At 48.3% G+C, this 22,941-nt stretch overlaps 1 protein-coding gene across 1 annotated transcript; it reads right to left on the reverse strand.

Annotated features, from left to right (window-relative positions):
• Window positions 1-262: 262 nt before the first annotated feature.
• LOC127299948 (solute carrier family 40 member 1-like) lies at window positions 263-4,429 on the reverse strand. Its single transcript, XM_071820748.1, has 8 exons — window positions 4,290-4,429; window positions 4,052-4,202; window positions 3,281-3,577; window positions 1,720-1,916; window positions 1,134-1,604; window positions 881-1,052; window positions 531-779; window positions 263-445 (listed from the first exon to the last, which is right to left on the reverse strand). The coding sequence occupies exons 1-8, from the start codon at window positions 4,427-4,429 to the stop codon at window positions 314-316; spliced, it is 1,809 nt and encodes a 602-aa protein (XP_071676849.1). The 3' UTR covers window positions 263-313.
• Window positions 4,430-22,941: the final 18,512 nt, after the last annotated feature.

The following is a 22,941-nucleotide window of genomic DNA, read 5'->3' on the forward strand; positions in this document are numbered from 1 at the left end:
AAGAAGTTATCTGCCGTAGACTGATCTGGAAGAGAGAATTAAGAAGGCAGCAGGCCCAAAGTATCTGGCGCATAGCTCAATCCATCACATGCCTTATATCAATGTAAACCGGGTCAGGAATTTTTTTATCCTGCAGCCACACCCGAGAAAACAGAGTAATTACCATCTAGGAAGATCTGACTCTTAAGGAGATGGAATAAAACTGACACAACCTACAGCTAAGTTAAGTCAATTAATTTGGATCGGAGGGAGAGTACCTTCAGAGATCATCAAGTTTCATGTTAACAGTTATACTAACATAGAGTCAGCTCAATCACCACCCGATGTTGGCGATGATCTTGTCCAGATGGAAGAGGTGCTTCCGTACGCGGTACACATGCAGCGTGTACACGAGCGCCGCGCAGGTCACCAGGAAGAAGGACATCACGATGAGCTCACTGAAATCCTGTTGGGTTGTAGACATTCAAAATGTGGTATATTCAGCTCCCTGTTTGGCAACAACTAACTGAACTGAAAGGAGGAGCGAGTACCCTGGGGTCGGAGATGATGATGCCCATGATGTAGGTGAGCAGGTCGAAGATTGACTGCAGCGAGTTCTGCACCCCTCCCACGACACACCGATCCGGGTCCGGGACATTGTCCTGCATCAGCTGCGTGACCGCTAGGTCGAACATCCAGAGGCCAAGGCGTGACGCCGCAACGCCGGCCATGAGCACCCACGCCGATGCCACACGGCCGCTCACCCAGATGGATCCTACGCACATCAGGAGGAAGCACCACTGCCAAGGGCCCAAGGCCACCAATAGAAAATCGATCAGCTCCTTCTTCTACCTGCGTATGGGTCAGTCTACATTTTCTGAAGGAAAGACAGAGGACGTGCCTGCATCCAGATGGACCAGAGCCCTGTTCGGAGCGTGGACACCCACGAGTGCACGACCGGGTACAGCCAGGTTGCAGCGATCCCGACGATGGCGCTGAATCCTCGAGCCAGACTGATCACGTATGCGGGGATGCCTTTCCAGTCCAGAGCTGCCGTCATCAGCGTGCCAAAGCTGCACAAGCAAGGGTCATCTATGAAGAGTGAATGGGGAACGAAAGATCACGCTGCACGATCGATCAGCCTAACTCATTACCTTAGGACAGTGAAGTAGAGGATAGCTAGAGCAACCCCTGGCAACATCACCTCCTGCCTCATGTATACAGCCCAGGACCCCAAGCATAGCAGATTCAAGAGCTGCTTCTTCACATGCACCCTCCAACCCGACCCGTCCTCCTGACCGTGCTTCTGCGCCTCCTCGTCCTTAGGAGCAACGAGTTCAGAAGACGGTAACACCGCAGCCGCTGCCGCCTCTCTTCTCTGCTGGGCGTTTTCACCGAGAGCGGGCACCCCATTGTATACAGAGACAAAAAGCCAGTACTCAAGCCCCACGGAGGCGATGTTCCAGAGCGCCAGGGCCACCGCGGATGCCTGCGTCGAAACGAAGCTGATCACGAGCCCGGACAGCACCGGCGCCAGCAGCTTGCAACTCAGGTCGATCCTCCGGATCACCGAGTTGATCTTGGTCAGCGCCGCCTCCGGATGCCCGCGGCAAATCACCACCACCCTGCATGCATGCATCGCAGAGTTGGATAATGAAATCGTTCACAGTTGTGCTATTAAACAAGTGGCTATATATTGAACAAGTGGTCTCCTTATGCTGTATATGATGTTTTGCATACCATTCTCGCTCGATCAGTATGGTGCCGGCCAGAGATGAGAGCGCTGCGAGGGCACCGGACACGTTAGTCACGACGACTAGAACCACAAAGACCGGGAATCTTGTATCTTTCAGGTTATGTAAGACTAGCAGAGCAGTTACTGAGGCTCCAGCTATGATGAAGGATAAGCATTGAACTACGAGCCAGAGGCCCAAAACCTGCAACACAAAACCTAAGTTCAACCCAAAACCCAGTTGCTATGTAATTTTAATTTTAATTTTATTTAGTACTGTCGTGATAGTATTTTTTTTTTTTTGAGAAAACACTAACACAAAGATAAAGCTGAAACACCTGACCACTCGCCCAATGGCCACCATAAAAACATTATAATAAACAAACATCGCCAAACCACCCACGGCCTATAAGTCATCCATACAAGTGCACAAAATGTGATAAACCCACCAAGCCTAGAAAGGAAGGTGAGCCGAACGTCGCTCACAACTTGAACACTGCTCCACCATGCTTTGCCGCACCCCTCGCCTATAGCAAGATACACATGTAGCCGTCAACTTATACTGCCGAGTATCTCCTTGCAACCAAGACACCATATCACATGATCCTCGACAGTCCATTGCCCATGCCACCCAAGAGCATGTCACCGCCGCGCCAAGGACCTACCCGGCACAGCCATGGTGTGTATCACCGGCTCCCGAACCGTCGCATCATAACCGTTTTTGCCGCATACTATAGTTTATTCATCACTCATGCAATAACTAAAAATGAGTCAATTAAGCATTGGCTTCCTGCGAAGCCAGGTTGCGGCTCTGTTCGCCCTATTGTTGTTGTCGTAGAAATCCCTAACCCTATGGATAGGTTCAAACGGTTTTTATGACTTACAAGGATATATTGGTCCTAATGGGTTATTTTGTTGAGAGGACTTGGAGGCTAAACTTAACCATCGTTTGACTAAAAAAATTACTCCCTCAGGCTGTGCTGTCATATATTATATCTAGTAAAAGGGGCGTGTCAATTAATTTGGGCCGAAGGGGGTAGATTATTGTCACGATTGTAATTTGCCACACTTTCATAGGGTAATGACCGATAGATGACAGACATAGTAATTGTCTCATCACACTTTTCAAACCTCTCTTCCGGCAAAAAAAAGTTCCAGGTTGCTCAAATTAGCTATTTATAAATACTCTATGTTTTATGAAAGGAAAACGATTCATTACCTCCGGAGGATCGAGACTCGTGAACCTTCCGTCTTGTGCGTACGACACGTGTCCAGCAGAAATGCCCATATGTTACATGCACGTTATGGTGGGTCCTACCCGACACACCCTTATCTCTTTGAAACCAATCCCAACCACGTGTTTTCTCTCGTATTTTATCTTTTGTTTTTCCAAGCACCAGGCCGGTCGCTCGCGCATGGCACTGGATTGTGGCATCGCCGCTCGCCGGCGGTTCCCACATGGCCGGCCTCCCGTTGCACTCACCGATGCGCCCCACGCTACTCTCGTCTGGTACAGCATCGCTCCAATGGACTCTACCACCTTCCCATGGTCGCCAGAGGCCGAGCGACCGTGGCGACCTCCGACATGGAGTTGCCGCGGGCCGCCTCCATGGAAGGTTGTGGGCGGCGCGCGTGTGGAGCTGCCCAGCGAACCGGAGGACGACCCACGAGGTGTTCGTCAACAGGCACGCAATGTGGATCCCTAAGGGCTTCTCTTCTGCAGGCGGCGTTGAGGACGACGGCGATCGCCCGCCATGCATGCTCGAAGCCAGCGCCGAGGACGACAGTGCTTGCCCACCGTGCGTGCTGCAGGCCGGCACTGCAAGAAGGAGAGGGGGCGATGCTGCGAGGGGGCGTGAGGCAATGCTACAAAAGAATCTCAGCGTTGCCACATAGGGCGTGTTGCGGTGCTGCATAGGAACTCTGCGGTTCTATGAAGTCTCGGTGAGATCTCCGACGAGGTTGGTTTAGCTACAATAGCATGAAGTTTTTGATACGAGGTCTCCGGCGAGTCTCCGGTGAAATCTCCGGCAGCTCTCCAGCAAGATCTATGTCCAAAGAGTATTTTCTTTTTGTTTTTAACTGAACTGATTTTTGGTTCCATGAAGTAAAAGCGGAGCTTTTTTCGCTGCAACAAAGCAAAGTTAGAATTTTGAATGAAAGTGACCACGTGTCAGTGAGGGAAGCAGGGAAGCTGGAGGTTGGAAGGTTTCGAGCCTCCGAAGGATTATGAGCAGTGTCCTTTATGAAATCAGCGCGCGAGAACTAATGTAAAATGCAATTATCTAACACGAGTGTGCTGAGACTACTTAAACACGAAAAACGCAATAGTTGACGAACCTGCAGGTACGTGAGCCTGTGGACGAGGGTTCCGACCATGGGGCCGAAGACGGCGACGGAGGAGGACTCGACGACGCCGTATATGGCCGCAAGGAGCAGCGAGTCCGGCCAGATGCGGATCATATAAAGCCCCACCGAGAACTCCCACATACTGCATGCAACACAGACATGATCCGTATCAAAACGTGGTTTGCAAAGCCGCATGGCATGGATCACAAAAGCTAGGAACTGGGCGCACCGTGCACCCCATCGGGTTAGGAACTGGGCGACGTAGAGGCGGCGGAGGAGGGACGCGTCCAAGCCGCTGCCGTTGGGTCCTCCTTCCCCGACCTGCAGGTTGAGAACGCCGTGGCTCTGCACCTCCCCGACCGCGTTCATGCCGGCTATGCTCCAACCTTTCGTCTCCTATGCCTCCGGCATCTTTCTGCCCGCAAGCTAGACGAGAAACGTCGGATGCTACTAGGAATGGATCGGAGTACCCGTGATGCCTACTTGGTTGGGAGCTTTCAAAACAGACTCCCTCCCGTGCTGCCTAAATTTTGGGGATTTTCAAAACAGACTTCATGCACTTAACGTGTGAACAACCCCACGAATTACGGATCTGAGAAACATTCCGGTAGTGCGGAGCAATCTCTGTATGCAAATTTTGTTTGGGTTTGCTTCCTGTACAACTGAATGCTGTTTCGATCTGAATTACTGTCATTGGATCCCCAAACGAATTTGTTTCCGTAGACGGAAATTTTTCCTTCAAGGCAACTGCCAGGAGAATTTTGCGTCATGATGACAACGAGTGAACAACTGCCAGGAGAACTGCCAGGAGACATTGTGAAGGCATAACAAAATAACAAAGTTCTTATTTCTTTGACTTCTCTCTCTAGTCACAACAGACACACAGCTGCACATAATTTCACACATCAGTGACGAGTTAATAGCATCAAGCCACCACTTTTCGGGCTAAGGCAAATGTGGGTTTTCTGTACTGCAAGAGCAATAGATTTTATTTTATTTATATAAAAAAATAGGATAGCCCCTATGCATCAATTGATGCATATGTTAATGCATAAAATTCAAAGTACCAATACAAAATTATTAAAATTCATGGTTCACACAAGGTCTCCACATGAATCAGACACCTAACTGCATCAAGGTCTAGGTTGCTCACCAGACAGAGTGATACGATGGGATGTCAAGGTGCTGCCCTCTGGTTTCATCAAGGGCGTCCCTAGCTGCATCAAGGTCTGGGCCGCTCTCCATAACCCCGAACTCTCCGCCTCACGGAGCAACGTCTCAATAGAAATCCTAGACATCACTTGGGAGCGCACCATCTTCAACGATGAGCGCGCAGGCGGCAGCCACGCCTTCCTCACGGTCAAGAGGAGCGAGCAAAAGCATGAAGCATGAACTTTGCAACGATATATAGCTAGCAAAAGCATGAATTTCGAAATGAAAAAGCTAAGTGCTTGTTTGGCACCCATTGTATCATTTCTTTGGCAGAAATTAAATGAAATGAAATTGATGCTATCATTTCATTTTGCAAATCCACGGAAATGACAGGGTACCAAGAGAAATTTAGATTAGACGTGGGATGAGATCCATGGAATTCTCAGTTGAATTCTCATACCAATTCTGTCAAAACCAAACAAGTTGATTCTCGAAACCACAGATGAATTCTTTGATTTCATCGCTAAATGATGAGAGCCAAACACTTCTAAAAGATAAGAATATAGCATGATGTTGAGTACAGAAAAGTATGATTTATATTGAAGTTAGAGTATAGTATATGCATGTACATGTGAAAAATATAGAGAAATCATTTTTTATTTTTTAAGAACATCCTTTTTAAAAAAATCAATAGTTTTTCTTTACATTATTCCAGTATACAGTGTCTGAAAACTTGCACACTCTGACTTAATGTAAAATTGTTTATACTAGTTGAATGCCCGTGCGTTGCTACGGTTTCTGTTTTTTCTCGCAATATATATCATTGTAATAGATATAAAAAATTATGTGTATAAACAAAACAACCACAAGTTATTCTATAAACTCATAAAAATCTACCGTGTCTGAATTATATTTTCACGACTGTTATAATTTGCATCGTTTATAAATATTAAATGAGCACTCGGCTAAATATTTATATTCAATATTCTTCAGCTTTATTTCTATTGTACTTGAGTAAGTGTACCAAAAGTTCTTCCTGCGATCTGCTACAGCCTCCACCAACATTGGATCCTTCTGAACTGCTTACCTCCTCCATCGGCGGGGCCTCCTCCGGCCAGATCTCCTCATGTCCCGAGTTCTACTTGTGATGCGAGCAAGTTCAACAGTGGTGGTTTAGATATGCACAACTCTCGTAGTGTTGGGAGTTCAGAGATACACAAACGTAGTGCAGGGTAACTTCCCGTGCCGCGCCTACCGCACAAGCAATAATATTCGGACATAGCTATAGCTAGCTTAGAAATGCATAAACCTTGTGCTCCAATATTATTTCGATTGTAGTAAGGGTTACAATTTCTAGCAGAACAAAGAACAAATCATTGAAGGGGCATTATAGATTTTTCAGTATACAATTCAAACAATAAGCTGGGACAGTGAAAGCCGAAACGAACTGAACTGCAGTTTCTCCCGGGCTTATTTTCACTACGGTTTCTTTGGGCAGCTGAAGCCAAAGTGGCTTATGCACACGCTCGAGCCCAAAAGAACTGGGCCTAAAGCTTTCAGGGAGCTTCAGGGTACGCCACAAAATGGCACAAAGGCTGGGAGCTAAAAAAATTGCAAAGGAAACAGCGATGCACCAGCACCGTACTCCGCCACGAGTGCCTCCCACCTGAGCTTGCACTCCCCAGCCACACCCCCGTGCGTCCTCGAGGCAACTATCTTTCACGGGGAAATTCGCTGGCACACAAAATGTTATTGTTCTATGAATGCAACATATAAGAAAATAATTAATTAGTAGTGAATCATTTTCCTATCAGACTACCAGATTCCTTCAACCGCATAGGAGATTGTACATCTCGGCACTTGTGGGGGACACTGCAAGATCAGATGAGAATGCAAGTACTCACTGCCATTCAAAAATAAGTGTCTCAATTCTTTCTAGTTACGAATGTATCTACTGTTGTGAAATGTATATGTGGATTGCCTAGCCCTTTCCATCAGTTTGGACTTTTGGTTCAAGTGGCTAGTGCATGAAGCTTAACATGGTATCAGAGCCCCAGGTCTCAAGTTCAAATCCTAGCTTTCACATGGTTTTCGCAATTAAGCCTAAAAATTGTTGTTGCCCCCCTCTATAGCCACCGCTGTTTCGGTGTGCTCTTCTTCTTTCACGTGTTGACTTTCTTTTAACTAAGCCAAAACATCTGAGAGGCGGTCCCTTATAATATATATGTCCCTTTTCTAGGAAAGGGAATGTACAACTTGGTCCTAAAAAATAGAAGATTGAGGGAACAACAAATTACAAAAAATAAAAAAATCAGGGGTGAGCCAGATAAGTTCTACCTTCCAAGGCGATGCACATAAAGTTGAAAAGCATGCATACCAGTGCATATAGAACTCTAAAGAGCATGTGGAGGAGCTCCCCGCCATCGTCCTCCATCCCACGGGTCAGCTCCTAAAATGCCTTCGCCATCAGAGTCGTTTGTATTCCCTTCATGTTGCCGACAAAAAACAAGACCATGTGTTGGAGTAAGAATTAATATTTAGATGTTTCGGATTCCAATTTACCTACCGGATTTTATATGTGATCTAAGCTAGGCTAACACTTCCTGAAACTTCACTGAACCTTTTTTTGTTCTTTCGAGAAATTACTCACACCCGCCATTATCATCAGCAGACGTGACAACTACGGTGTACTTCAAGAACAGGTTAAGTTTCAAGGTCCAAAATATCAATGAAAGCAATCTAAAGATGGCCGTCTCATCACGGTAACCGCAGATTCCTGAAAGTGCACTTTTGAAGACATATAAGTCGACATACTCATGTCCCTTAACTCTCATACACCACACCAAAGCTGTGAAATGCTAGTTGGAAGAGAGCATTGCATTGGTATTTTGTGGCCTTGCGAAACAACAATCATCAACACAACAAGACTGAACAACTATCCTAAATCAGTATCCAAACACATGGCCATCATTGGACAAATAAACAGCTGCAACAACTTTCTTGTATTAGGAGTTCACTATATAATGTGCAGTGGTTTAAAATTTTGAAATTGAGAATTTTATGAATAGAGAAATATGAGGATGACTAATCATGGCTGTAAGAATGTTAATAAAAAAATAGTGGTTCATGGTGACCATGAACATTGAGCATGCAATCATTAACGAAACAATTAGAAGCCAAGTTCTAGAACCAAGGCAAATTGATCAGAATAACTGCATATCTGCACCATCTCACTTCATCGATTGTTAATTTTTCACTTCAGCTAGGAAGCCAAAGATTAAAATTTAATAGAAGGCAATTACTCCCAACATCAAGTAAAACCTAAACATGTCGGTCATCCAAATCACTCTTCTCGGAGTGCCTGACAAGGGATTAACTTATCAATGCCTACAAATTGTAGACTTGGGTTTCGCGGAAGTAGAGGGCAAGTAGATCTCGAAGGTTTCAGCCAAAAAGGTGCTCGATTGCTAAAAACTAGGGTTGAGTTGACAATGAGATTGATCCTTTATTTGTCCCTCGACTCCCCCTTATATAGAAGGCGGAGCCGAGGGTTTCGTATTACACAAGTTACAAAACGGCGGGAGACTCTTTGAGTTCGTCCCGTGAAGTTACAAGTCTCTTTATTCCTAATCTATCTATATTTACCATAGTCGATGCTTTAGTGGGTTTCCGGGCTTCATGAACTTCGGGTTGTGGGCCTTCAGTAAACTCCGGGTACCTTCTTCAGCAGGCCCATTCGGGATGCCTATGTCAGTAGCCCCCGAGATTTTGCTTGAATCGTGGAGTTGAGTAAAATCTCCATCGTAAAATTCATTCATAAACTCTTCGAGTTATACAAACAATTTATTCAAGACATATATATTGTACAGGGATAATGGTAAGTGGGGTTGGTTCATCTGACGGATCGGGTAACAGTTAACTGCTCTCGCGGCAAACCCGCAAAAACCTACTTCAAAGTCAAGTCCCTGGACATGACCTCGGAATACTGGCATAATTCGACATGTGCCGCTTTAGGACTTAATCATGAATCGAATCACAGTCATATTTATAAAATCCACAGCGCGTCTGCTAGGAATATTTCTTTGCATCTGTTGATACGGAAAAAAGTAGCAGAGCGCATTCGGGTGCGATACCACGCCACACAGGATAGAACCCGGGGTCTTACCTTTGTAAAGTTTTACGGAATCCAGAAGTTTTACCGCGGCGGACGCGTTCTGGGAATATATTGTCGAGTACCTTTATCGGCTGCTGGAATAGCCAATTTTTCCGAGTTTCTTGTCAATAATATCCTGCTCTCCCGATGGGAGTACATGACGAGTTACATATAATCGTGGATAATCGTCTTGTATTTTGTCTTGTCACGTTTTTTCTCTGCATATTGTATCGGGTGCGTGACCAGCGCTCCCGATGGGAGTAGCCCCCGAGGCTACAGTCGAGTATTTATACTTGACTGTAGGCTCCACTTGCATTGTTCCTGCACTCATATATTTTGAATTCATAACTCATGCTTCGCTTTATTTTATTGGGTGCACGACCAGCGCTCCCGATGGGAGTAGCCCCCGAGGCTACAGTCAAGTATTTATATCTAGCTGTAGGCTCAACTTTCGTCTCCTTCGAACAACCCTATATTTTTGTCTTTCACACTATCCTCTTATCAGAAGTAGGAATAAGACTTCTGATAAGAGTAGCCCCCGAGCATTTGAATAAATACTTGTATTTGCTCAGAGGCTCCCGAAGTTATTTTGTTTAGACCATTGACATTTCCCTGTCGCTACTTTTTAAAGAAGGACACTCGAAATTTTCCTTATGGCGACGTCAGCTCTGACGAAGGACACGAACTTTGTGTTGGGAAGGCGCGAGTTCTGTCATTTCACTAATCTGTGGGTCCAAAGTCCTGCGCCGTTGACACGTCGCGCAAGTGGGGGACACACGTCCTCCGCAATTTCTGGCACGCGCGCTGTAACGCATGTCCAGTAACTTCACGGTGAAAATACTGTTGTACCCTGTCGACACGCGTAGGGCGTGAGATCCATTTCCCTTTCATCCAACGGCGCAACGGATCGGTGGCTCGCTATAAAGCTGCCCCTTCGTCCTCATTCTACCCCTTCGCTGCGCCGTTCACCTCTCTTCTCTCTCCGCTTTCGCCATTGCCATCCCCAAGCTCTGGGCGCTCGTGCCTCCAATCATCTTCTTTATCCACCAAAGCTCGATTCCATGCTGCCATGCACGAAGCTGACCAAACACATCTCTCCTGGGACTAACACGCCGATGGAGAAAGTGGAGATATCTAGATGGGAGAGATCCAAAATCTCCAACCAAGACCAGAAGACCCTCAAGAAGCTAGGACTGATGAAGAAGAAGGATTCGCTGATCTTCCCTAGCGATGAAAGCTTCCCGAGCCCTTCGATTGGATAATGGGTAACTTTCATCGACCACCTCATTCGCGGCCTTTCCACCCCCATCCACGAGTTTCTCCGTGGATTTCTTTTTGTTTACGGGGTTCAGCTGCATCAGCTGAACCCTAACTCTATCCTCCACATCTCGATTTTTATCACACTGTGCGAGTGCTTCCTCGGTACCCATCCTTATTGGGGCCTGTGGAAGCGCATTTTCTATCTCCGGCGCAACAACTCTCGCAATGTCGTCTACAATGTGGGCAGCGTTTGCATCTGCGTCCGACCCGGCGTTGATTACTTCGACGTCAAATTCTCCAACTCCGTCCAAGGGTGGCGCAGGAGATGGTTGTACATCGAAGAAGAGTACGTCAGCGACCAGGAGTACGACGTCGCTCCCTTTGATGGTGCCGCAGAAATCCTCAGGCGCCGATCCTAGGACGCTGAGGCTTCTGCCGAAGAAAAAATAGCCACATACTCTCTGATGAAGCGCATCCATCAACTTCAGAACACCCACGGTGAAGAAATGTCGGGTGTTCAAATCACTGCTTATTTCCTTAGGATCAGGGTGCAGCCTCTGCAGGCTCGCCAAAACCCCCTTTGGATGTATGCTGGCGAAAAAGACGTTGATCGCGTGTCCAAGGATATTTCCGTGAAGGACTTGGAGAGGCTCATTCGACGCTTTCCTTCGTTAAGCAAGAAGCACGAGGTTCCAACCTCTTGTCGCGTGGAGCCATACAGTGGCAGCCACTCCCTTCCCGAAGTAAGTAGCTTTTCCTTCAAGTTGTACTGCTATTTTTTGACTGTTTCCTCATTTCCTTATATTTACCTTGGTTTTGCTTTTTCATCCGTCAGAACCACCAAATTCTATCTCCTCTTCCTCCCCTCCCTGAAGGTGGAGAGGTGGATGAGCGAACCATTGTTAATGACGAGTCGCAAGAATCCTCTCGTCCTGAGAGTGCAGTCGCGGGATGATAACCCACAAGTATAGGGGATCGCAACAGTCTTCGCGGGAAGTAAAACCCAAATTTATTGATTCGAAACAAGGGGAGGTAAAGAATACTTATAAGCCTTAACAACTGAGTTGTCAATTCAGCTGCACCTGGAAAAGCACTAGTAACAGGGGTGATGTGAAAGCAGCAGTAATATGAGAGCAATAGTAACAGTAACACAGCAGCAATAGCAATAACACAGAGGCGATGGCACCAGAAAATGGTTGATACTACTTCCAATGTCATATAGAACGAGTATATGATGATGAGAGATGGACCGGGGTTCCCAGCGATCTACACTAGTGGTAACTCTCCAATAACAAGTGACAAGTGTTGGGTGAACAAATTACAGTTGGGCAATTGATAGGATTGAAATAGCATTAAGACAGAACATCAAGATTATTAATCATGTAGGCATGTTTTCCATATATAGTCATACGTGCTCGCAATGAGAAACTTGCATGACACCTTTTGTCCTACCAGCCGGTGGCAGCCGGGCCTCAAGGGAATCTACTGGCTATTAAGGTACTCCTTTTAATAGAGCACCGGAGCAAAGCATTAACACTTGGTGAAAACATGTGATCCTCACATTACCGCCTTCCCCTCCGGTTGTCCCAATTTCTATCACTTTGGGGCCTCGGGTTCCGGACAGCAATATGTGCAAACAACTTGTAGATACAATCTAAGCAATAATTATAGAGCTTAAATCTAAGATCATGCCACTCGTGCCCTAGTGACAAGCATTAAGCATAACAAGATTGCAGCAACAATAACTTCACAAATTTTATAGATAAACTAATCATAATGTATCATCCATCGGATCCCAACAAACACAACACCGATTACATCAGATGGATCTCAATCATGTAAGGCAGCTCATGAGATCATTGTATTGAAGTACATGAGAGAGAGAGTACCAACTAGCTACAGCTAGAACCCGTAGTCCATGGGGGAACTACTCACGGAGCATGATGGAGGCGGTGGCGTCGATGGAGATGGCTTCCGGGGGCACTTCCCCGTCCCGGCAGGGTGCCGGAACAGAGATTCTGTCCCCCGAATTGGATTTTTGCGATGGCGGCGGCGCCCCTGGAGTCTTTCTGGAGTTTTGTCAATTCGTATCGCGTTTTTAGTTCGAAAGGGCTTATATAGGCGAAGAGGCGGCGCAAGGAGGCGCCTGGGGCCCCCTCACCATAGGCTGGCGCGGCCAGGGGGCCACCCGCGCCGCCTTATGGTGTGGGCCCCCTGCTGCCCGCCTCCGACTCTCCTTTGGTGTTCTGGAATCTCCCGGGAAAAATAAGATACTGGGTCTTTGTTTCGTCGAATTCCGAGAATATTGCCCGAACAGCCTTTCTGGAACCAAAAACAACAGAAAACAGGAACTGACACTTCGGCATCTTGTTAATAGGTTAGTTCCGGAAAACGCATAAAAACATTATAAAGTGTGAGCAAAACATGTAGGTATTGTCATAAAATAAGCATGGAACATCAGAAAATATAGATACGTTGGAGACGTATCACCATCCCAAGCTTACTTCCTTTTTTTCGATAAAGGATGATTTATTACTCGAAGAAGCAATTACATCCAGCCTCTGCATAACCAGGATGCACACAGCCGTTTGTTGTCTCAAGAGTCCAAAGTTACAAAAACAAATAGGCGAAATACATATCGGGACGATGAATCGTATGACGCCTAAGATGTAGGTGGAGCTACTATCCGTAGACTATGCTGCCACCCATGCAGGGAAAAAGTATCCCTCGCAGTATCCTCCAACCGTGTACAGACCTCCGTAAATATGTCTCGGTTCTCCACACGCTGAAGAGGTAACCACGAACGGAGAATACCTGTGCATCTGTATATGACCTGCAACAAAGAGCAATTTTTGTCATTAAAGATCTTGTCGTTTCTACATAGCCAGAGTGCCCAGATAACTGCTAGCGCTCCCATCCTAAGAAGCATTTTAAACCTTGAGTTAAAACCATGAAGCCAATTGCCAAAGACATTAGCGACACTAGTCGGCGGATACAAGGTAGACGCTACTTGGATGACTGACCATATAGATCTCGCAAACTGGCACTGGAAGAATAAATGTTTGATGGTTTCGTCATGATGACAAAAGACACATCGTGTACTTCCGTGCCAATTCCTCTTAACAAGATTGTCTTTGGTCAGTATAACCCCGCGACGAAGGTACCATCCAAAAAATTTAATTTTTAATGGTATCTTCACCTTCCAATTTTTATTATTATTATCAACTGGTAAGTCAAAAAGCAGAATCGCATTGTATAAAGATTTTACAGAAAAAGAACCATCTACATGGAGGTTCCATCGAAATTCATCTGGCTCTGGTGTTAACTGAATATCTCCGAGCCGCTGAATTAGACTGTTCCATGCCACAAGTCGTTGTCCTAGCAAAACCCGTCTGAATGTCACATTCGGAGGTGAAGTAGCCATAACAGTTGCAATGGTATCACCTTGTCGACGTGCAATTATATACAAAGCGGGATACTGTTCACTTAGAGGTGCATTGTGGCACCCCCGGGATCAGGGTTAGACAAATACCAGATCTTCGTCAGATATAAGCCTAACCACGAGCTCGGAAGACTACAGTGAGAGAATCGGTAACACAACAGTGACTCTACGACTCAAAAGAATATATTACAACTCTTAACAGAGTAAGATCCAAATTATTACGCGCAGAGGTCACTGACCCAACATTCAACAAGCAACGGAAGCAAATTATGTTATTCTAAATAACAAGATAGCAAAGGGCTTAAGAAGCCATAACATAAAGCGACGTCCCAGCCCATAAGTCGCAGGCTGCTGCCTGGGAACTCCAAACTAACCGTCGATATTAACGTAGAAACCACCTTCGGCTGCAGAGACTTCATCTGAAACAAAAGCATGCAAAGCTGAGTACAGGGACTCAGCAAAACTTAGTACAACCTTTTAGCAAAGCGGGTATGTGGGCTTTCTGGTAGATCTTCTTTTGCGTAAAGCCAGTTTTCCTTTGTAAGATAAGAGAGAAGAGAAGTTCGACTACTCAGAACCTTTGAAAGGGGATAAGAGAGCGACATCTCTATCTCTATTGATCATCATCTTGTATCCACCAATCTTCATCATCTCGAACCACTATCCTCGGATTACCCCTCAACACCCGAAGAAGGTGTCCGTAAACACACATGGTTGTCAAGTTTTACGATCAGGTTCATGTTCTCTATGATCTCCACGTCCGTTCCCAAGTCGTCCATAACCGTGGACACGGCTTTTCGAAAAGATTCATAACCCTGCAGGGGTGCACAACTTTACCCACACGCGCCAACCGACTCTTAATGCCAATATATATTAGCTCTCTTCCTTGGAGAGCCGGCAGAGGGTGGTCGACCACGACCTTTAGCTTGCTGTCGCCGAGACCATGAGTCACGCGCTAAGGATTGTTCCGCCGTAACGGGTCAAGTCCCGAAGTCGGTCCTTAACGATGTGAGGCGAGGTGGGTTTCCCCAGAGGCCGCAACCCCCAGCCACCACGGCCACACTTACCTACCTGTTATGTACCTTTAACCCCCAAGCAAAATGCAATGCATATGACCACGTAACGCGCAAACTATGTGACTCATGGAATCTACTAGGCAAGTTAGTGAGTCGAGAGGGTACCATAATAGGGCCTCGTGTGGTTGTACTCTCGGTCTTGGTTCAAGAGGCGAGAACTCGGTTCCTAGGGTCGGCAGAAACGAAACAACCCACCACATCCCAATGTGGCCTCTCGTCTGAGCCTTTAATCATGTTTATCATCATCTCTATACTTACCACGTCAACCTGTCATGCTATATTCATTTCATTGTGAGGCTCCAGTCCAAGGACCGGAGTAGTAGCGTAACAAACTAAGCATGGCTAAGCATAAAGGGATAAAGGCTCTCGCGACGCACACATGCCAAACCTAGTTATGCTAGGAGCAGTGGATCAGGGTATCGAGGCTACAAAGGTCGGACATGCAACAGATAGGGTAACTCTATCTATCGATAAAAGATAGTTGAATCGTATGCGATATGTAGGAACCACAGATAAAAGCATTTTGAAATCATAGATGAACCAGGTTAGGGCTTGCCTTGTCCCTCAGCTGACGAGTACTGTTCTTCGGTGGCGTTGACGTCGGACTCCGGCTCAGATCCTATTCACGAAGAACCAAACACCGGAAAGGGAAATAAACATTCATGACATGGCATAATGCAATGCGCATTCAATATGAATGACATGTCATATTAACAGAATTGAGCAACCCTAGGTGCATCGTCAGATTAAAGGGGTTCCGACATCGGACACCGCCATATGAGAGGGGTTCTTTTAGGGTTTCACTACATTTGCAAGTTCAAAGGTTGTAATGATGTATGAATTACTCCTAAACTTGTAGAGAATGTTTTTCTGAACATTTCGGTATATTATACGTCTTTTTCTGAATTAATATGAATTAGTTATGAATTAAACAAGATTTAACCATTTTCTGAAATTTCTGGAAAATAATAAAAACATGACAAGTTGGACCCACTGTCAGCATTTTAACATTTTAGAAATGATTAAAATCCTGACAGGCAGACCCCACATGTCATATAAATAATTAAAACCGAAATTAACAGAAAATATAAAAAGAAAAGGCCGGCTGACGTCATAATGACGTCAGCACGACGTCAGCCATGGCCTGGCCGGCCAGGTCGACCACGGGGATGGCGTTGCAGGGCGCCAGGGCTAGCGCGGGCATGCGCGTTGGATGCGCGGGGTCCTCGCGAGCCAGAAGAGGGCGGCGCCGCCCTCCAATGGTCGCCGGAGGGGCGTCTCCGGCGAGCTCGCGCGGAGGGCCGGGCAGGCGCGCGACTAGGCGGCGCTACACGGCGAGCTAGGGCGAGCGGCGGGTACCACGAGGATCGGACGCTCACCAGGAGCACGGCGGGCTTGGTGGCTTGGCCGGAGATGGCCGGAATCGGCGGCAATCGACGGTGGCCGGCGGCTCAGAGGTCGGCCGATTCGGTCTATTTTGGGCACCTCCGCTTGCGGGGCTTGGCTGAGGAGGTCGACGGCGAGGCGGCGGAGCGAATGGTGGTGTCGGCCGAGCGTGGGGAGGGGTAGAACGGCGGCGACGGTGAAGCCTGGCTGGGGCTAGGGTTTGGCCCGTGGCCAGAGAAGGAGGGGGAGGAAGAAAGGGGCGTGCTAGGGTTTGCTCCGGCGCCGCGGAGAGGCTTTAAGGCGGCCAGGGGGCGGCGGGGCCATCCCAGCGGCCGGCGCCATCGGGCGGCGAGGGGCGCGCCAGGCAGCTCTGCCTGTGCCTGCCTGGGGAAGAAGACAAGGGGGAGTTTGCGAAAACCCCCTGGTCTTCAGGGTTTTCCCATAAAAACTAAAAACAGGTGGATTTTGATGATTTTTGGGGTATTTTGACTCAAATTTTAAGGGGATTTTTGCACAAAATTTTCTTAACACAGAACTACAACCATTTGCAACATTGTTTCATAACATTTTGTGAAAAAGTTCTCAAATTTGAATGCAAATGCATGCATGCACATGAACAACTAGCAACATTATTTGATTAACAATGTTGGTTCTGTTACAACTCTACCCCCCTTACAAGAATCTCGTCCCCGAGATTCCTAAGTTTTAGAAAAGAAGGCAGGGTACTCAGATCGGAGACGATCCTCTCGTTCCCAGGTTGCTTCTGACTCAGAGTGATGAGACCATTGAACTTTCAGGAATTTGATGGTTTGACGCCGAGTTTTACGCTCAGCTTCATCAAGGATACGGATAGGATACTCTCGATAGGTCAGATCCTCTTGGAGGTCAAGTGTCTCGTGATCAACACCACGGATGGGATCTTTGAAGCAACGTTTGAGTTGGGAGACATGGAAGACGTCATGAACTTCAGGGAAAGTTGGAGGGTGTTGGGGGGATGACCCCCGGTATGCCAAAGGCATGCCAAACCGGATGGTTTGAGCCATCAGGATACCGGTTAGATGTTCATGCCGGAGTCTAAGATAGGCGTTTGGCTGAACAGGCTAAGCCGGTATCCTCAGAGGAGGGATACCGGAACCGGATAGAAAAGATACAGGGCCACCGGAAGGAAGAGCTTGTCGACAAGGCTGGTCAAAGATCCTCTCCAGAGCTAGAAGACAAAGATGAGCTAAGCAAAGTAGCTTTAAACGAAGGGCTGACGATAAAGAAGAAGATGACGAAGAAAGAAGCCGGAGGACGTCAGCCCCCCTGATTAAAGAAGACCCCGGTGTCATCTATGATTAAAGTAGCTTTGTAAAGTAGACTTGTAAAGTAGTTTGTCCAGTCAAAGATGCCATTAGGGTTTCTTGCACTGTAAGCCACCCTCTCCCCTATATAAGGAGAGGGGGCAGCCATCCTTACGGGCATGTATGTGCGCACGAGCGGAACATGAGAGTAGCACAAACCTGTAACTTGTGAGAATCAATGAGCATGGTGATCTAGAGCGAGTTCTTCCTTGTGTCTTTCTTCTTCAACCTCTGGCCTTGGCCAAGTTCTCGAGGAAACCATCCGGAAGTTCATCCCACCTGATCACAAACCCTCCCCCGAATCCTCTAGCGTCCATTCGGCCCCAATCTAAGCCATCCTATGGCATCTGCTCGTTCACCACGACGACAGTTGGCGCCCACCGTGGGGCATGAAGTGGCGCTTGATGGAGTTCACATTCGGGCGGGCGTCCTCGAGATCTCCGGCGAGCGTACGGTGTCCGCGTTGGTGCAGCGCATCTACGCCATGGACTTCATCAACGACAACGCGGGCTGCTTCGCCAACGGCGGCGTCTTCCCCAAGAACGGCCGCATCATCGAGTTTGGCAGCCACCGCGTCTACCTCGGCACCGTCCCCGTGCGCCAGCGCCTCTCGCCGGTGCTGGTGGCACCGGACCCGCCAAGATGGCTCTGTGCTGGCCGCGCCGCCGGCAGCGTCGAGGTAATGATGACCGGTGTGGCTGGTGCAGGGAAAGAAGCTGTGGGTGAAGGTGCTGGTCGCGCGGTTTCGACCCGTGCGGCCAAGCCACCGCTGGAGCGCGACGCAGGCGCAGCGGGAGCGTCATCCGCGCCACCGGAAACACCGCTTCAAGCGGCGATGAACGTCCTCGCCACCCCCATCGCGCAGAACGTCGATCCGGCAGCAGCTCAGGCGGAGCTGGAGGCGCAGCGCCAAAAGGTGCTCGAGAGCGGCAAGGACATCATCCGGGCGCGGCGTGAGCTGAACCTTACCCTACGTGAGTACAACGCTGCCCATGGCTTTGCTTCTGTTAGCGCGCATGCTGCTAGGATGCCGGAAAACCGGCTAAAAGCTCGCAACCTAGATCAGGATTTGCGCAAAGAGATTCATGCCGGCAAAAGTACCTCTGCATCTGTTAGCATCGTGGAAAAGCCTAAGTATAGCAGCCCGGATAAAATTATAAAAGCTGCTAAAGCTGCGGTAGAGCTATGCGAGTCGCTTTCCGGAGATGCTTTGGCAAAACAGCAAGAGCGTGTTAGAGAGCTGCTGGAAACTATTGAGCAGCAAAATGCTGAGCAGCTGGCTAAGCTGAACAAGGCCGCGGCCTCAAAGTCCGCGCGTTCGACAAAGAATGCCGGAAGCAAGTCCCATGGGCAGACATCGTCTCCCCATCCGGATAGAAGAAGAGAAAAAGAGATGAACGCACAGCAGATGACTGTGTACGATCCGGTTCTTGCCGGAAAGCAACAAGCCGGGCGACATGATGCCGGTAGAAAAAGCCAAGGGGCAGAACGAGGCTACGCCAGAGGCGGCTATGCCGGAAACAATCATGCCGGTAGATATGAGACCGGAGAAAATTATCGAGCTGCAAGGGCAGCATACGATGAGGAGGAAATAGATCCCCCGAGGTACCGGCAGGCAAGGGCCACGGTACCGGAATGTTACGATGAAGCTGATTCTGCGAGACCGGCAGCATACCGGAACCCATTGGGAGAACGCCTGGGAGAGAGATACTTACCGGAACGGGATGCGAGGCACCGTCTGGATAGAGTGTATTTGTCAGAAATGATCGAGGAGGAAGGTCCTCCAGGCCCAAAATGCTTTGGCCCAAGGATCATGAAGGAAAAACCACCAGTTCGCAACTTTATGTTGCCACGTGACACAAAAACATACGATGGCACTACGAAGCCGGAAGACTGGCTCGCGGATTACGTGACCGCGGTATATGTCGCAGGAGGTGGAGGAACCGTAGCAGGAGGAGGAATTCGGCGTTGGGCCGTGAGGATCATACCATCGTTTTTGGTTGGACCGGCAAGAATCTGGCTAAACAACTTGCCGGCAGGAAGCATAAATGGCTGGCTGGATTTCGAGGAGGCTTTTGTGAGCAATTTCAGCAGCACCTATCAGAGGCCAAACAGGCCGCAGCAACTTGCTCTGTGCGTACAGCGCCCGAACGAAACAGACCGGGATTATCTGGCCCGGTGGAACACTACAAGGAACTCCTGTGAAGGGGTAATCGAGGCACAGGCCATTGCTTGGTTTAGCAGTGGATGCAGAAGAGGTTCACCGTTGTGGCAAAAGCTGCAGCGGAACATGCCGACAACGTTGGCAGAGATGATACGTGTGGCGGATAGCTATGCGTTGGGAGACCCAACGCAGCCGGCAGTGCAACCTGAGCCGGAACAGCTGCGCCACGAACAACACCGGGATAACCGGAATAACAAAAGAAGGGAAGATTTTCCGGATCGAAGGTACGGTCCGCAGCAAGTTGCTGCTGTGCAGGAAAACTCTGAGGCCAGCGGCAGTCAGAGGCAAAGAACCGGATCGCAGCCGTGGGCGGGTCCTAAGAAACAATGGGTGGAAAAGAAACCCTGGGTCCAGAAAAGAAACTGGCAAGAACCAGCAAAATACACCATGGAAGCTGCCATGGACCAACCTTGCCGGTGGCACACACCGAATCCGGCACACCCGTCAAACCATCTGACGAAGGATTGTACCTGGACCAAGTACTTGATGCAAAAGGGAACGGTAAAAGATGCACAGCCACCACAAGACATGACGCGGCAGCAACAGCTACCGCCACCACCGCCACTTACCGGGGCAAACGCCTTACCGGTGCAGCCAAACCGGCAGCAGTACCAGCAAGTTAACCGGGTGGAGCAAGATGATCAACCACCTCCACCGGCACCTTTAGGCCGGAATGTTTACGAGGGTCCGGATATGTGCTGTGTTGTCTTTGTCACTGAGCCAACAGACAGGCAAAGTGTACACCGCCGCTCCATGGAGGTCAATGCTGTGATGCCGGCAGTCCCCAAGTACATGCTGTGGTCCAATCAGGAAATTACCTGGTCATTCAAGGATCACCCTAAGATCATGCCAAATCCGGGTGGATATGCTCTTGTTGTGGACCCAATCATGAAGGGGCCGCAAACTCGAGTTAAGTTCAGCAAGGTGCTGATAGATAACGGCAGCAGCATAAACATCATGTACAAGCATACCATGCGTACGTTGGGCATAACAGAAAACATGCTTCAGCCAACGCGCACAACGTTCCACGGGATCGTTCCTGGCTTGTCCTGTGCCCCGATAGGAAAAGTTCGGGTGGACGTGGCATTTGGAGGACGTGACAATTGCCGGGTTGAAAATGTTGAGTTTGAGGTGGTGGATCTAGACAGTCCCTACCATGCATTGCTGGGGAGACCGGCATTGGCAGCCTTCATGGCCACAACTCATACGGCTTACCTCAAGATGAAGATGCCGGCACCTCGTGGACCATTGACTGTGGTGGGAAACTATAAGGTCTCACTGGAAACTGCATCTGCCGGGTCGAACCTAGCGGAATCGCTGGTGATCGCGGAGGAAAAGAAAAGAATGCAAACAGCTGTTGCGCTGGCTCAGTCCTAACAATTGAGCTTAGCAGCAATGAGTGAAAACATGGGCTCACCGGCATTCAAGCCAACGAATGAAACAAAGGACATCGTGCTGAATCCGGCTTACCCAGAGCGCACCGTTCGTATCGGTGCCGGACTTGATCAAGCATAGGAAAGCGCGCTCGTCAGCTTCCTCCGTGAGAATCGGAATATCTTTGCATGGTCAACTAATGATTTGGTAGGTGTTCCGAGGGAGCTGGCTGAGCACTCCTTAAACGTCCGGAAAGATGCCAAGCCGGTGCGACAACCCTTGCGCCGGTTCGCTGAAGATAGAAGGAAAATCATAGGAGAAGAGGTGACCAAACTGCTTGTTGCCGGATTCATTGTGGAGGTCACGCACACAGAGTGGCTGGCCAATCCGGTAATGGTCGAAAAGAAAAAAGATGAGAACCTGGAGGCAAAGGCTCCGAAGGTGTGGCGCATGTGCATCGACTACACCAACCTAAACAAGGCTTGCCCAAGAGACCCTTTTCCTTTACCACGGATCGATCAAGTGATTGATTCAACTGCTGGGTGTGAGTTGTTGTCCTTCCTGGATGCCTATTCCGGTTTCCACCAAATTCCCTTGAAAAAGGAAGATCAAATAAAAACTGCGTTCATTACCCCGCACGGGGCTTATTGCTATGTCACTATGCCCTTTGGTTTGCGCAACGCTGGTGCAACGTACCAGTATTTGTATGCAAAAATGCTTGTTTGATCAAATTGGAAAAAATGTGCAAGTCTATGTAGACGACATTGTGATAAAAACTAAGGTAAAGAACACCTTAATCGATGACATCCGGCAAACATTCGATAACCTAAGACGGTTCCGGATGAAACTCAATCCGGCAAAATGCACCTTTGGTGTCCCTGCCGGCAAGCTGCTCGGTTTCCTGGTATCAAGCCGGGGCATAGAAGTCAATCCGGTAAAAATCCGGGCGATAGAAAGAATGGCTATCCCTCGAGAGTTAAAAGATGTGCAAAAGTTTACCGGAAGCTTGGCATCGCTAAGCCGGTTTGTAAGCAGGTTGGGAGAAAAAGCTCTACCACTCTATGCTCTGATGAAAAAATCTGATACGTTCGTCTGGACCCCTCAGGCAGACGCAGCGTTTAAGGAGCTAAAAACAATGCTCGCCACAACACCTATACTGGCTTCACCTCTAGAGAGAGAGCCTATGCTGTTATACATAGCAGCAACAAACCGGGTTGTGAGTGTAGTGGTTGTAGTTGAAAGAGAAGAGGAAGGAAAAACCGTCCAGAGGCCGGTATACTACCTGAGCGAGGTGCTCTCCCTCTCAAAACAAAACTATCCTCACTTCCAAAAAATGACTTATGGCGTGTACATGGCCGCCACAAAACTCAAGCACTACTTTGAGGAGCACCCCATGAAGGTGGTAAGTGAAGCACCAATCTCCGACATCATGTGCAACAAAGACGCCAGCGGCCGGATTGCAAAATGGGCA

Source organism: Lolium perenne, chromosome 5 (genome assembly GCF_019359855.2).
Source record: "Lolium perenne isolate Kyuss_39 chromosome 5, Kyuss_2.0, whole genome shotgun sequence".
NCBI lineage: Eukaryota > Viridiplantae > Streptophyta > Magnoliopsida > Poales > Poaceae > Lolium > Lolium perenne.

Bases quoted from the DNA above. Each gene is read 5' to 3' on its own strand.
- LOC127299948 (XM_071820748.1), bottom strand. From the start codon at position 4,429: ATGAACGCGGTCGGGGAGGTGCAGAGCCACGGCGTTCTCAACCTGCAG. The intron at 1,917-3,280 runs GTCGCTCGGCCT...TTTGTGTTGCAG, and splicing joins CCATGTCGGAGGTCGCCACG to GTTTTGGGCCTCTGGCTCGT. The intron at 1,053-1,133 runs GTAATGAGTTAG...TTGCTTGTGCAG, and splicing joins CTCTACTTCACTGTCCTAAG to CTTTGGCACGCTGATGACGG.